At 36.8% G+C, this 14,851-nt stretch overlaps 2 protein-coding genes across 2 annotated transcripts in view; one reads left to right on the top strand and one right to left on the bottom strand.

The window, feature by feature from the left end:
* ITGBL1 (integrin subunit beta like 1) overlaps positions 1 to 7,001 on the top strand; it is a 261,334-nt gene extending 254,333 nt beyond the window's left edge. Inside the window, exon 11 of the mRNA XM_075918746.2 lies at positions 1,649 to 7,001. Within this exon, the coding sequence (XP_075774861.1) occupies positions 1,649 to 1,740 (92 nt within the window). The 3' untranslated portion in view covers positions 1,741 to 7,001. The remainder of the gene's footprint in view (positions 1 to 1,648) is intronic.
* Positions 7,002 to 7,853: 852 nt separating this feature from the next.
* FGF14 (fibroblast growth factor 14) overlaps positions 7,854 to 14,851 on the bottom strand; it is a 188,197-nt gene continuing 181,199 nt past the window's right edge. The window contains exons 4-5 of the mRNA XM_006114810.5: positions 12,978 to 13,176; positions 7,854 to 10,054 (exon numbers count right to left, since the gene is read on the bottom strand). Coding sequence (XP_006114872.2) covers positions 9,918 to 10,054; positions 12,978 to 13,176 — 336 coding nt within the window. The 3' untranslated portion in view covers positions 7,854 to 9,917. The remainder of the gene's footprint in view (positions 10,055 to 12,977; positions 13,177 to 14,851) is intronic.

The raw sequence follows: 14,851 nt of genomic DNA, 5'->3' as shown, positions 1-14,851 counted from the left end.
CTTAGAAGACAATCTGCAACTTTCCACCTTGAAAAATCTTTGCTTAGTAATGTTCTTTTATTAGCTGTTATATACAGAGGTGGCAGAAGACAGAGCAATGTGTTAGCTTAAACAGAGAATAAACGGAAGGGTATCAGAGCATGAATGATGGAGTTGGGAGCTTCGGGTTCTATTCAAAATCTGCAATTTATTCCTTGGCTGACTAAATTTTCAAAAACGTTGTTTTTGAGTGCCCAACTTGAGATGCCTAAGGCCTGATTTTTCCCTCACTCCACTTGAGTTTGTTATCCACAAGTGATGGAGGGGTTTGAAAGTATTGGCCTTACCCTCTCTGGCTGTGTCTAGACTGCAGGGTTTTTTTGAAAAAACTTCACCTGCATCTTGACTACAGCCGCGTTCTTTCGAAATTAAATTGAAAGAACGCGGCTTTTCTTTCGATGGCGGTAATCCTCATTTCATGAGGAATAACGCCTTTTTTTTTAAAGTGTTCTTTCGAAAAAAGGCGTTCTTGAATGCAAACAGAGCTTTTTCGAAACAGAGCATCCAGACTGCCTGGGTGCTCTCCTTTCAAAAAAGTGAGCCACTTTTTCGAAAGAAGAGCTTGCAGTCTAGATGCTCTCTTTCGAAAGAGGCTTTTTCAAAAGATTCTTTTGAAAAAGCCTCTTTTGAAAGAGGCTTGTAGTCTAGACGTACCCTCTGTGCCTAAGTTTCTCCATCTGCAAAGTAGGGATAATTCCCTATCACAGAGAGATTTCATTAATCTATTTTTCCTCAGCGGAAAAAGGTACTTTTCAAGTTCAAAGACTTATTAAATTACTATTCTCATTGCAAAAGTTTAACTTCAGTTAAAATAGTTCTGTTTTTTTCCTTACACCTTGAAGTGTTGTGTGAACACAAAGGCTATACGGCAGTGTTATTTTGAAATAAATGATGTTATTCCGAAATAACAAAGAGCGTGTCTATACTGCAAGCTGTTAGCCATTATTTTAAAATATGTCTAGACTACATCCCTCTTTTGAAAGAGGAATGTAAATTAGACATATCAAAATTGCAAATGAAGCCAGGATTTGAATTTCCTGCACTTCATTTGCATAATTGTATTACGGCAGAGGTTTTTTGAAAAAAAAACTCTATCTCGAAAGTGAAACAGTGGTCTAAATGCGGTTCTTTTGAAAAGAAAAGCCTTTTTCAAAAGATCCTGTAAGCCTCATTTTTTTTAGGAGTAAGGGAAGTCTAAGGAAGAGTATTCTTCCTTCAACTTCCTGCTGTGTAGATAGCACCAAAAGCCGAATTAAGCTATTTCGACTGAAGCCAAGCAATTGACGTGGCTCAAGTTGAGTAGCTTAATTTGACTTTTGCCCTGCTGTGTAGACATGCCCGAAAACAGCATAGAAATAGGTTGGGTCCACCCCATGTTGGAATAATTGCATTATTTATTATTCTGCTGATGGAACTGCTGTAAACATACCATTAGTTGTTTGAAAATGCAAGGTTTTGGTGGTGGCTTAATCATATGTAAAGACCTTTCTTTACAAAAAATATGCAAAGGGACAATAAAAATTTTTATTATGGCTTGTTTCTTCACGTAACAACAGTTTGATGCACTGCATTTCAATCATGGTAATTGTCCCTGTTCATTTTGTTCTAGGCAATGGTGTATGTAGCTGTGGAAATTGTGAATGCTGGGAAGGATGGAATGGGAATGCTTGTGAAATCTGGCTTGGGACAGAATACCCTTAATGAGAATATGGAGCACCAAGGACTGATGGGTTTGGTTTGGTTTTTTTAGGCTGCTAGAGCAATTAAATGAAAGGCAAAACACATAGAATAACCACTACAAATATTCAAACAGACTAATGTAAGCTTCTGTATTTCATAATCAACTGCAGGCCTACTTCTGCTCTTAGTAAAATCATTTGCAATACTCCCATTGACTTCAGTGGGAGTTGGACTGACCTTAAAAGTCTTAGGCTGTGTCTACACTGGCGTGTTCTTGTGCGAAAATAGCCGCTCTTGTGCAAAAACATGCCGCCTGTCTACACTGGCCGCGCGTTCTTGCACAAGTAAACTGACGTTGTACTGTAGAAAATCAGGGCTTCTTGCGTGAGAACTCTGATGCTCCCTCTCAGGAAGAAGCCCTCTTTCGCAAGAGCTCTTCCAGAAGAGGCCAGTGTAGACAGGCAACATGAATTTCTTGCACAAGAAGCCCCTGTGGTTAAAATGGCCATCAGAGGTTTCTTGCGGAAGATAGCGTCTACACTGCCATGGATGCTCTTGCGCAAAAGAACATGCCAGTGTAGACGCTCTCTTGTGGAAGAGTTTTTGCACAAGAACTCTTCTACAAAAGAGTTCTTGTGCAAGAAGCTGCCAGTGTAGATGTAGCCTTAAGGTTGAATTCCTGGCTCCAGTGAAAAAATACAAGCTTTATTGCACAATTTACTTTGTTTTAAAATCTTGACACCATTATGTAAGGAAATGGCATACAAATAAAAGAGTAGAGCTGTCTGGATATTTATCAAAAATTGTATATGATGCCATTTTCAGTATTGGTCAAATATATTATTATTATTTGCCTTGACTTTTTTCCTTCTAATTCTGATTATTTCTCAGCTCCAATAACATGGGAAGCTGCAAATTGCTCATTAAAACTAATTATTTTAATTTTTTATCAGGAGAACTGCAGTTGCATAACTCTGATCCAAATATGTGAACAACCCCAGAGATTTAGGTTAGCGATCCAAATTATACAACCAGAGCCCATTGCTAGAACAGACACATTAAAAACAAACACTATTGATTTCTGTGGTTAAAATATCTTTAAGCTGGTTATCTAGTCTTCATACTACATTTGCAAATACATAACCTGTAGGTTAAGATTTTTTTTAAAAAATCAAGATAAATGAGTTGATATATTTAATAAATATCTTATAACTTGTATGTACTTTTATCATAGTGTTATGTATGTATACTTACCTACTCATCTTAAAAAGAAAAGCACATGGAAATGTAATATTGATAACTTCTAGGATGCCAATTCTGTATGCTTTTAGGAACAGATTACACTATCACATATGATAATAATTGAATCTTACTACTTGTATAAAAGCTGGGAGCCTAAAGGTCAACTGAATTAGAAAATCAGTTACATTGTAGAGCACACTGCTGTCGGTGAAAGATATTCAGATGATGGAAACAAAATCATTTAATTGTGGATTTCAAACAGTAAACACAAACAGTGTAGTGCTATGAACAAAATTTTTATTTCTTGTCAATGGTGAAATGCTGCTCAGTGTGAAATTCACATTGAATTATGAAAAATGCACAACTATTTTGGGACTTCCCTAAGTTATTTACATTTGAATCTTTTATTCCCTTCATGTAGGTTTGGCAGCCCTTTAATTCTTCAGAGCGAAAAAAAATACATACATTTTCTTTTGAAAAGTGATTACATATTGTGAAATACGATTAAATCACAAAAAATTATCAAACATTGCTATTGTTATGTTGTGATTTAGATGTCACGTATCAGGCTTTTAGTTTGATACAAGATTAAGAAATAAGGAACATGTGTAGCAACTTAAAAAGGGTATTTCCATCATTACACTAGAAAGTTGTTTTCTTATTGAAAGGACATTGATTATTTAAATTGGAAAATACAACAGTACAGAACATGTAACAGTTAAAGTGAGAGAGCGTAGAGTGCAGTTATTGAAAGGTTTGAACAACCATTTTCTCCCAATTTAGCTTGCTCTTGCTCTGACCCCATTTTTTTTAAAACATAAATGTGTACTTTTTCAAAGCCCATGTTCTCAGGGAGACCTAACCAGTCACCTCTAAATGTCTGTATATGACTTATTAATGGGAGTTCTGCACATTCATAATGACAACTATACCCAAAAGCTGCTACTGCCTCTCTTTAGATAACCAAAATATCAGAGCTCTAAAATCTATTGATACAGGATAAACAAACCTTGAAGTAAAACAAGTTTTAAAATCACATTTTATATTTTATGGTTGTAATCCTTAAAATTGTACAGAGAAGAGTATTTCAATATATCATTTTACCATTTGCCAACGCTAGTCTTTGACTGGCAAACACAAGTTTGTTGGTTTTATTTATATATAAATTAACACAGATAAATGTCTTACACGTGTGGGTACTTCTGAGTCAATGAAAGAGAAAAGGAAATCAAGCTTTATTATGTCCTGCATTTATATACAGTACTTGCTACAACTAACAAAGTAGGAAAATCAATGCTGTTTAGATTGAATAGATACTTGGTACCATTTAAACAAACTAATCAAACAAAGATATAATTTTTGTATATTATGTATGATATTTCAAACAGCCGAATTTCTAGATTAGAAAATGATTCTCTGTAAGGCCATAAATTGCTGGACATCTGTGTGTCATGTAACTTTGGTATATTTTGTTTTACTTTCTGATTTTGTTTGTTTTCCTTTTAAGTTTGTGAACTAAAAACATAGAATTCCAATTTCTAGTAAGACATCATTTAAAATATTGCCACAACAGATTTTTTTAAACTTTCAGCTACTGGGTTGGATTAATATAGCCCCATTTTTAAAATGCTAGCTAAATTCTTTGACAAATGTAATAGAGTATCTGATTTTAAAATTTGGACAAAACTGGGATTACTTAAATATAAATTATCACACAAAAACTGTTAGAAGCCATATAGTATTATTAAGGGTATGTCTACACAGCAGGGCTAAAATTGAATTAAACTATGCAACTTCAGTTACGTCAATTGTGTAGCTGAAGTCGAATAGCTTAATTTGGCTTGTGGTACTATCTACACTGCAGGAAGTTGAAGGAAGAATGTAGCGTTACAGAGGTTGTAATAAGTCATCCAGCTCACCATTATTTTGGAATAATGGCTTGCAGTGTAGATGCGCTCTTTGTTATTTCAGAATAACATCAGTTATTCTGAAATAACACTGCTGTGTAGACATACCCTAAGACTGATCAAAATATAATGGATATCTATTTCCTTTTCCATTTTTTGATGTGACTTGAACATTTTCCCTTCCCATACTGAGAAAACTGGTGATATGAGTCCCAGTACATATTCTATGCAGCTTATTCCCTTTTTATAAAAATAAGACTTGAAGATAAATATTATTGTTCCAATATGTGAAAATTCTGTCTGCCTAAGTTGTGAAACTGTAAAAGTAAAAAAAAGTGGTGCAAGGGAGTGAAAAATATTTCCAGTCTAATTCACATACACTAATTATATCACTGCTTCCAGGTCTTGAGCAAACTGTAATTACGGAGAGAGAAAACTGATTAGATAAGTGTGGAGTTTGATGTTGGACACAGACATACACAGCTCTCCATTCATGTAATAAAAAGGGCACCATCTGAAAAGTGCTCAGTACTATTTCTAAGTGCACTCAGCATTTTGTAGGATTGTGTCCACTCTATACAACATCTTCTTGGGTTACAGAAATAAACTTGCTATTCACTGTCTTGCTTGTATATATGATTTAGCAATGGAAAAGAATTACCGGGAGGATACATGATCAAGCTCTCTTTCAGAGGCATGTAGCTAGAGATTTAATCATGTACCTGGTGTTTTCGATGCATTACCCTTCTCTTCCTGGAATGACGACTCACTTTACATCTAAATTATATTCCGTACTATACGCTGGGAATGAATAAAGCTAAGTTGAATATTTCTTTGACCAGGCCCTAGAATCTAGATTTTAGTATATTTTAAAAAATAAAGCATGAAATCTGCATTAGACATCAGGAAAAAAATCTTGAAATGTACTGTACAGATCATGAATCTATCCAAAGGGGCATTTAAATGTAAATATAATTGTTTTACCATGTCTCATTTTCTTATTACTTTTTCTAACCTGAAGGGAGTTGAACATTTCTAATTTGTACCATAGAACAGATGGATCAACAAGACCTTTAATTCATAGGCTAAACTCACTGTCTACTTAACTGACTGCTCCAACATTACAGCAGCAGAGAATTTGTCCCTCTAGGTGTAAACAGTTGTGAGCTTTACAAGATTCTTTCAGACAAATACAGTCTGAACAAAGGTCTTTTTATCCTTTGTGTGGACTTTTGTTATACTGATCATGTGGATGAAAAATGACAGTACATAAACATATTGATCTGAGCATTGCTTAAAGAACAGGACAAGAAGCAAAAGAGGTGTTAAGTGAGCTGCAAAGCACTTGAGATATCTCTGTAGAATCGAATCTAGTTTTTCATAAACATGACCAGAGTGAGATCCTGTGAGTCTAGAAAACACTTTTCAAGCACAACAAAATTAGTGCTTTGTTCAATTTATCCAGATCTACCTAGACCTGGGGGAGGGGGAGAGAGATGCATGTGTGAGCGAGATTGATACTTTTGAAAATTTTTGCTGAAATAAAAATGAACATTTTGTTTGAGGGAAAATGAAGAGATAATGCACCTCTGCATTATTAATTTACCTGTGCAGTAGTGTGATAGTGAAGAAATTGAGATTTCTTTTTTGGACCATTCTGGGATTAAATAAAAGAAAGGGAGGAACAACACAAAACACTGCATGCAAAAGGTCAGGTATACTGGGGAGTTGCATACATTGGTGTACATGGAAATACAAAACACACAATCTGTAAATATAAATGAATTCATCAGTTTTACTATACAGTACTTTAGTAGTAACAGACAGTTGAAAATAGTTTTCACTTAACAGCAAAATAAATTTTAGAGGGAACAAAATGGTGAAGTCTTATCCTGGAAAACAGCAAGAGAGGTAATATGTCAAGGATCTAAAATTTTCTTTGGCATGGTAAAGGGGGAGATTTGAGTTTGCCAACCTGCCTATATGGTTTCACTATACTGTGGCCAGTGCAATGTCATTTTGCACATTCTACTTGCTAGATAAAGTTGTTTTGTTTTTCAATATGCCTTCATATAAATACTTTATTCAATATGTTGCATCTGTGTATACAACAAATAATAAACACGAACTGTACAATGCAAACTCTTTGCAGATATGTATGTAAATTTAGTAATACATACCAACAGTTCTTGATACGCATAGCCTACTACATGCAGTTCATCATTGCCATCTTCTTCCCATGCAACAGATGAGACAAGAGACAAAATTAAAGGAGTAACCAAAGCACAAATAACAAAGATCCCTGTGCTCTACGTTTAAACAAACTTTAGAAGAACTTGTTTTAAGACATCCATTAAACACCCTTACAGACAACCCATGTAAAGAAACATAAACATGGTGATACATTTACAGTACGTACTAGTCACTTACAAAAATAAATTCAGCCTTGATTGTAACTAGTCATCCGGTTGGCAGAGCAATAGTTGCCTAAGATGTTGAAAATGATAATGGATATGGCCTTGGGACACCAGTCTCAGACAGCTGAAATTCAAAGGGCCAGCATGTGCTCGCTGTATCCTTAGTGTATACCTCCGGCAAGTCTATGGCACAGTCTTACCCTCTGGACTCCACAGAGCCATCGCTCTGCAGTCCAGGGTCCAAACTGGGCAGGTTGGAGACTGAGGGGAAGGAATGCACACAGGCTCCCTCACCAGCCCTGTGACAATTAGTCACAAAAGAGATTTTGTATTATCGTCTCTGCCTGCCTCCTCTCCCAACCTGAAGAGGGAAGCACAGGGCGAGGGAGACGGGGAGGGGGAGGGGTCAGGTCAGTGAGACTCCAATGCCATGACAGAACCAGACAGCCAGGGCAGCATGCTATGTTGATAATCCTGGCCTCCCACTGATCCCTTAGGGGGAGACTTCATAGCCTTTTTTGTTTGGGTGTTGGGAATACCCAAGTCACACCCACCTTGGTAGGATGACATGTGAGGCTCACCATAAAGGGTGTCTTATGGGGATTTTTTTCCTCCTTTAAACTACCAGGTGAAGGGATGATCTGGGCCTAAAGTTACTTTATGCACATTTTGTCACAGCAGTAAAGTAGCTTTGTCTTATGGCAGCATTATAATAAGCTACTTGAACAATAGGCTGTGTTACTTATGAAAACGGAATCCCCATATGGAACTGTATCAACACGAAGAGCTAATGGATACTGAATCAGTATTCAGCTAAGCAGATCAGGAATTTGAAACAACAGGCGGCCTGTCAGAGAGCTCTGTGTAACGCTATGAGAAAATTAGTTTTCCATAAATATAATTGCTCAAAAGGGAAGGATGTATTTCATCATTCTTAGCACAATGATAACAGCAAGAGGCCAATAGAGGGTTGTCACACAGTTTGCCACAACTCAGGTACAGTTTGGTCTTTGTCACTCCTTCTGAGAAGCAAAAGCCTATTAAGCCCACACAGAATAGCCTTGTTTTAGTCTTTTAGAAGTATGCAACTAAATATTTGAAACTCATTACCTACGGCATTTAACACTAGAATGGCATCTTTGCTGTATTGTCTAAAACTTATTACCCCTTTTATTTTTTCTAAATTGGTTTTATGACAGTTAACTGAAGTGTTTCATGAAGCAACTGAGCATGATTCAAGGACTCAATCTCATAATGGGTTTGATTTCCTCTAGTTTCATGTAGTAGAATGTATAATATATAGAATGCAAGGCAAGGCACCATTTATCTAGCAATTTGATGGGAACAGCCTAAAAAGCTGGGTTAGAGGTATGTGATGAGTTATGGATTGAAATACTTAGGACTGGACTCTTCATGCTGGGCTAAAAAAAAAAAAAAAGTTTTCCAATATGCCCAGTTTAAAAAAAAAATTAACACCAAAAATATTAAAGTATAATTTGTAACTAACTTTTGCATTGGCACTGCTAAAAAGAACATGTCATCATCCTTGACCATGCTTTGCTGAGTAAGAGTGGAAAACAGCCAAAATAATGATGGCATTAAATTCAGTTCATTAAAAACAGGAAAGGATTATATCTGAACTGGATTTAGGTAGCGCAATTCTTGTTCTTCTTAATTATTGTTTTTCAAATAATGAGGATTAGTAGGTGAAAAATGAGCCTTAATTCAGGCCTACAAGGCCTACAGAATTCTTTGGACCCACTTTCTCAAAAATTAGTGGGTCTTGCTCGCTGGGCAAGGCAAATGTTACCATTACCAGTAAGCCTGTGATATGTATAAAACACACACACACAAAGAAACTATAGGGGGATGTCAAACACTAGTCTCAAAAAACTTTCTACGGGTTGCGTTTGACACTTTTCCCTCCACAATAATGCAAACCTCAGGAGCACGGTATCTGTTACTAAAGTGTATTCACATTTACCAATATTCTAAGTCAGAGACAATGATCCTAGTCTTCGGAGATATAATTCATAATAGGTTTTGAAGGCTTCCTGATTCCCTGATTGCTTTCAGAACAAAGCCACCTGCAAAAATTACGTTTTAGAGAAACACAATCCCTGCAAAAGGTCACAGACAGTGGAGCAAGCAGCCTTGTAAAAAAGGGAAGAAGAGAAATCCATAATAGCAGAGGTTTACAGCATCTAACTAGAAATTACTTGATATTATCTGTGTGCTACAAAATAGAACTTAAACACATGGATTTCGCTGAAACTGGACTCAAAAAGGGATTATGGGTAACTGTCAGCAGGCAAGGTATCAAGTGTACTTGTGAAGTATGTCATTCACATGAAGTGTCACAGTCACAGAAAAGATATTAAAAAGGCATTCCATATCTGGTAGGGCATTCCATGGTCTGAGTTAGCTGGTTATCCAGGTGTCTTCTTGTTGTGGGAGGAGCTACATGTTGAGATTTATCCACTTGCAACAATTTAGTTCAGAACCAGCAAAGAGCCAGTTTTCACTTGCCTCAAGCTGATCCACCGACACTGAAGTAGGAGAGAGTCCAGCAAGGATAAATTGCTCAACTGTACTCAGAGCTCAGTAAGTCACAACACCTGTGAGGATCTGGCTATGTCGTCTTACTCTTGTTAACTGGTTTGCCTCCATTCATTATTGCAGATGCACTTGTGCTTTTACTTGGAGTTACCCCAGCTTTTGGCACTGTTTCTCCAACATCATGCAAGGATGGTTCTCGATACATGGCAACTAAAAGAAAAAAAAATTCAATGGGATTCATTTTCATACATTCCAAGCTGAAACGGGTCCTCTGTGACCTACTAATATATACAGGCCATAGAACTTTCCTAAAATAATCTTTAGAGCATATTTTACATCATCCTTACAAGAAGCAATGTTTTAATATTTTCTCTGCTCTTCTTTATATGACGGAGCTTAGCTATGTCAAAAGAGACTATTTGAGGACATTAATATCTTTTCCCCACAATCCAAATATCTCTCTTCCTCTGTCACCTCTGACTTACGTGCACAATAGGAAATTGTCCCCCTTTTTAAAAAAATTGATAATGTGACTTGATTACAGGAGCTTCAAAAATGAAAAGCAATTGTTCTTTCTCAATTTGTGCAATATAGAAGAGCAACAAAACCTTTCGGCCTTTGCACTGTCTTATTACAAAATAGTTTGAGAGTTAAAACTGAATTTTCTGATTGATTAAATTTTAAGAATTCTTGATATTTCCTGGTCTATATTATTAAGTTATTTCTTTATCAAATGCCACGAGAATATTATTTTCCATTTCAAAAACTAGAGTGCTGATATTAGAATCAAGAACTTTTCACTTTACTGAGGAAATTCATTTAATCAGTCACTATCATTGATTTTCATATTCCTCTCACAGCCTGGTTAATAGATACCATTCATTCCGCCTTCCCCCATAAATGGCTCACTGGGGGTATTCATAAAAATAAATCTTATAGAATGTTTATTTGAAATTACAACATAATGAGACTAGACAAAACATCATTTATTGATCTTTACTGGCAAGGTGTTACGGATTGCCCCAGAGAGCACACAAAACCACCACTGTACAGCTAGTATTCATTTTTTCCTAAGGTTGCTTGTAATACATGGCAAAGAAACATTTAACACTGATAATTGCTGGAATTTTGAAATGCAGAAAATTCCAAAACTAAAAACTGAAAGTATTGAAGAATTAAGAATTGCACAGTGGTCTTCACTAGAGTCCTAACAATTTTAAATTGTTTGAGGTGTACACACATGTTCAGTTACAAAGTATCTCTACTGAGCTGCCTTAATGATGAATGATGTTAGATAATTGAATTTCATTTTCCACGTCATTGAATCAGGTAATATTTTACTTACACATTACCTGAGGGTAGCATTTATTTATATCACAGCAGTATTAAAAAATAGATGTCAAACAGTCAAAAGAATTAATCATCACACAAAATAATTCTTGGAGAAGCTACATGACAGCATAGTCCCTTCTTCCCTGGACTAATTAGAATAGGAGGTAACAGCATCAAAGCACTGACCTTGATCTTCAATTTACGGAAGTTTCATAATGGATGTGAAAGGCCCGTAACATTATTAACTAATCAAGTGCTTAACTTGTTCTAACATTTGCAATGACATAATCTAAATCTTTTTTATAGCTTTGAAAGTCTGAAATTAAAATTCTTCTCTACAGTATGTAATGCTCGTGATGATCTTTATCTTTAGAGTGCACACCCATGTTTTAGTCTGCTGATTAATTAAGAATCAGACAAAATAGCAATGTGACCTACAAAAATATTAAGTTAAACACCATGTGATAGCAATTAAAGTAAACGAATTACACAGTCTAGCTGTAGTTCTTGATAACACTTTTGGGCAACATAATGTAACTTATTTCTAAGCCTTGCCTACACTCTTTTGATAAAGAATCTGGCCATACAACTATTAATAACTCCAATGGAAAAATCACATGTTCCCTAAACTATATGTACTGTGACTGCTTTTAAAAAATAGAAGTCTGAAAATACATAGCTTTAAGTTAATATATAGGAGTTTACACGTGTAAGTCTTGTTGAAATGCTATTCATGTTTTAAAGGCCGTCTGCACTATGAAGCATAGGAAAAACCAAACAAATCAGTGTAATCTAAGATTTGATGTTAAAGCAGCCACCTAGGGCTATTAGATTTTCATCACATAGGGGAAGAGAGTCCTAACACGATTTAGGTTTGAAATTCCTCAAAACCTTACACACCTTGTAATTCTCAGATAACTGTAATGCTAAAAAATGTGACACTGTTGACAAAAGCATTACTCAGAAAGGTGTTTTTTTTTAAGTTGTTAACTATTGAGACACTTTTCAGCATTACTGAGACACTGAGCAATGATTTGGATCAAAGCAAATGAGATTTGGACAGGGCAGCAACCAAACCCTCCCCCCCCCCCCAAAGTAAAAGAAGTCTTCGAAAATAAGGACAAATAAATAATTCCATGGTCAAGACAAAAATTAACACATTTTGCCAGAACATGTGACATCATTTTAGTTCATAAGGTTAGCATGACAAAATATGTTATTTCTTGTTCCCCTTTCCTAAACTCTCTGGCATAATGGCTGACAAACACAAAGTGTGCAGCATACATCACCTGACTCAATAGTGCAGTTTGAGTTAGTCTATCATAAGACCTTTGACTTTTGTGTTAGCATGCTCTTAAATTGGGATGCTGACATTTCATGTGTTCCATTCCTAACTCCCCTTTTTTTAAGTACACATTATTGTTCAGATCCACACATGCTGGTTTATAAAAGGAATATTGTCTCTCTGAAATACTGATACCTTTTTTTTGCTTCTGCCAGAAGAATATTTTTAAAAAACAGCACAGTGAACTTTAACAATAGATTTTCTTCTAATAAGATGACCTCCTAATTCTATGAAAGAACATTTTACATATGCCCTTTAGAACAAACAATGGTAAAGCACAAAACACACATGAATCCTAGCAACTGTCATATGGAATGGCCAGTGGGTGTGTGCCAAGTGCATTCAGAAATGACAGGATAGAGCCTGCTCCTTTTCCTTTTATGGTATTATCATTGCAAAGGAAGAGATATTTTACAGTTTCAGCATAACTGCCTGCTGTGATGGTCCAAAGCTCACCTTCCAATGGCTTGGGTAGAAAATGAGCTGCTGGTTTTGTTTTCTTCACTCTGTTTCCTTTCATGACCTGCCCTTCCTTATTAAGCCCCAGGAACCAGGCCCTACCCGACTCTTGTTGTCGATAGAGCATGGATGAGTAGATTACATAATAATTTTCAAAAACGGATTCCTTAAACTTGCACTCTGGTGTAAAAAGTTCCTGTGGGAGAAAGGATAACAATTAGTTCCTACTGCAAAAGAGCAATGGTTGTTGGTGAGATTTTTTTCTTATGTTTTCCCTCCAATAATGCACTGGGGTTAGTAAGGAAATGGCTGTACAATTGAGCCCTATAATTCTAACAGATGTGGTGTCAACAGTCAGTAAATAATGGTTTACAGGCTATGAAAAGTCTTATCTGCTAGGCATACAACTGACAACATTCCAACACTAACATTTCTTTCCCAGCCATTTACAGAGAGTACAATTTGGACCAGCATGTGGAAACTATAAACACAGTTTCCACAAACAAGATATTGAGCTCCTTAAGTCAGTGGTCTCTTTTGCCTCAGGACTTCAGGCTTGATTCAAGTTGTTTCAAGAATTTGAGAGATAGCTGGCTGTGATGCCCTTCTTTCTTCTTCAAGTCACAGACAAGGAGGAACAAAGGCAAAACAAAAGACAAATTGAAGCGCTAGAGAAAATGTCTATTAAATACTTGTGCCATTCAACATAATACTTGAATCATACTAGTCATTGTTCTAGGCTGCTGGAACAACAAAGGAATATAAGGCTCAATGGAAGTTAGGAGCTAAATTACCTTTGAGAATATTGTCCAACATGCCTATACCTCACTGCTAATCACTTCCTTGACTATACACTGTTTCTTTTCTTTAACTGAATAACCCCCCCCCCCCATACATTGCATCTGTCCCCAAGCTCTTGCTTCCTTATAATCTTAAATCACAAGCAAATGCTACAATTTGTTTTCTGTATTACAATACAATGTATTAATTTTGGCTGGCCAGTTTGTTGCTCTCTTTCAGTGAAGAATGAAAAGGACAATGCTTTGGCTGCAGGAACAAAAGATCTGAACCAGGCTTGGTGGGGAAATGATGAAGAGACCTTTAGGTGAGTTTGTTTTATTTTTGTTTTTAGGCATAAGGTTAACCTGCTAAGCTTAAACTTTACAAAACATATTATGATTTTGTTTCACATGTAACCACTTGCTTTCAACATTATTGCTCATTATTATTAGAACAGCTACTCTTTGATAGTAAATTTAGTCTTGTTTTCATTATAAATTTATAGCAGTATGTTAGTGTTACGCAAAGTGCCAGTTTTAAGTTGAATCTTGCATACTGGTATGTACTCTTCCTTTTAGGGTTGCCAGATGGTTTCAACAGAAATACTGGACACACTTGACATTACATCACCATCTACATTACATCTTATTTAGAAAATACCGGACATTTATATTTTCTCAATTTGTTTCCCCGAACAGAAAGCTCAAATACTGGCTGTCTGGTTCAAAACCAGACACCTGGCAACCCTAATAAGGGACTGGACATTGGAGGGAACTCCCCATGGGCAGTGGGAGACCTCATGGCTTGGGGAGGCAAGCTCCCCATCCCCCACTCACCAGAGCCCTTCTCCCCCCCACTGTAGCTTGCTGTCCCCTGCCCAGACTCCACCCTCCAACCCCTCATCCTTGCAATGTGGCTGCTGGCTCTTGCCTCCTCTCTGCCCCAGGGTAGCCTCCCCAAACTCCGCCAGTCCCAGAGCTTTGGAGAGCCAGTGGGTGGGATGGCCCCATCCTGCCCCTCCCCCAGAGCTCCAGAGAGCAGGCCAGCAGGTCTGGCACAGGGATGGGCATGGGCAGGACCAGGTGAGGCAG

This window comes from Pelodiscus sinensis, chromosome 1, assembly GCF_052426305.1.
Source record: "Pelodiscus sinensis isolate ZL-2025 chromosome 1, ASM5242630v1, whole genome shotgun sequence".
Classification (NCBI taxonomy): Eukaryota; Metazoa; Chordata; order Testudines; family Trionychidae; genus Pelodiscus; species Pelodiscus sinensis.
Note: the sequence above shows the minus strand (reverse complement) of the source record. Positions and strands in the feature narration are given on the sequence as shown.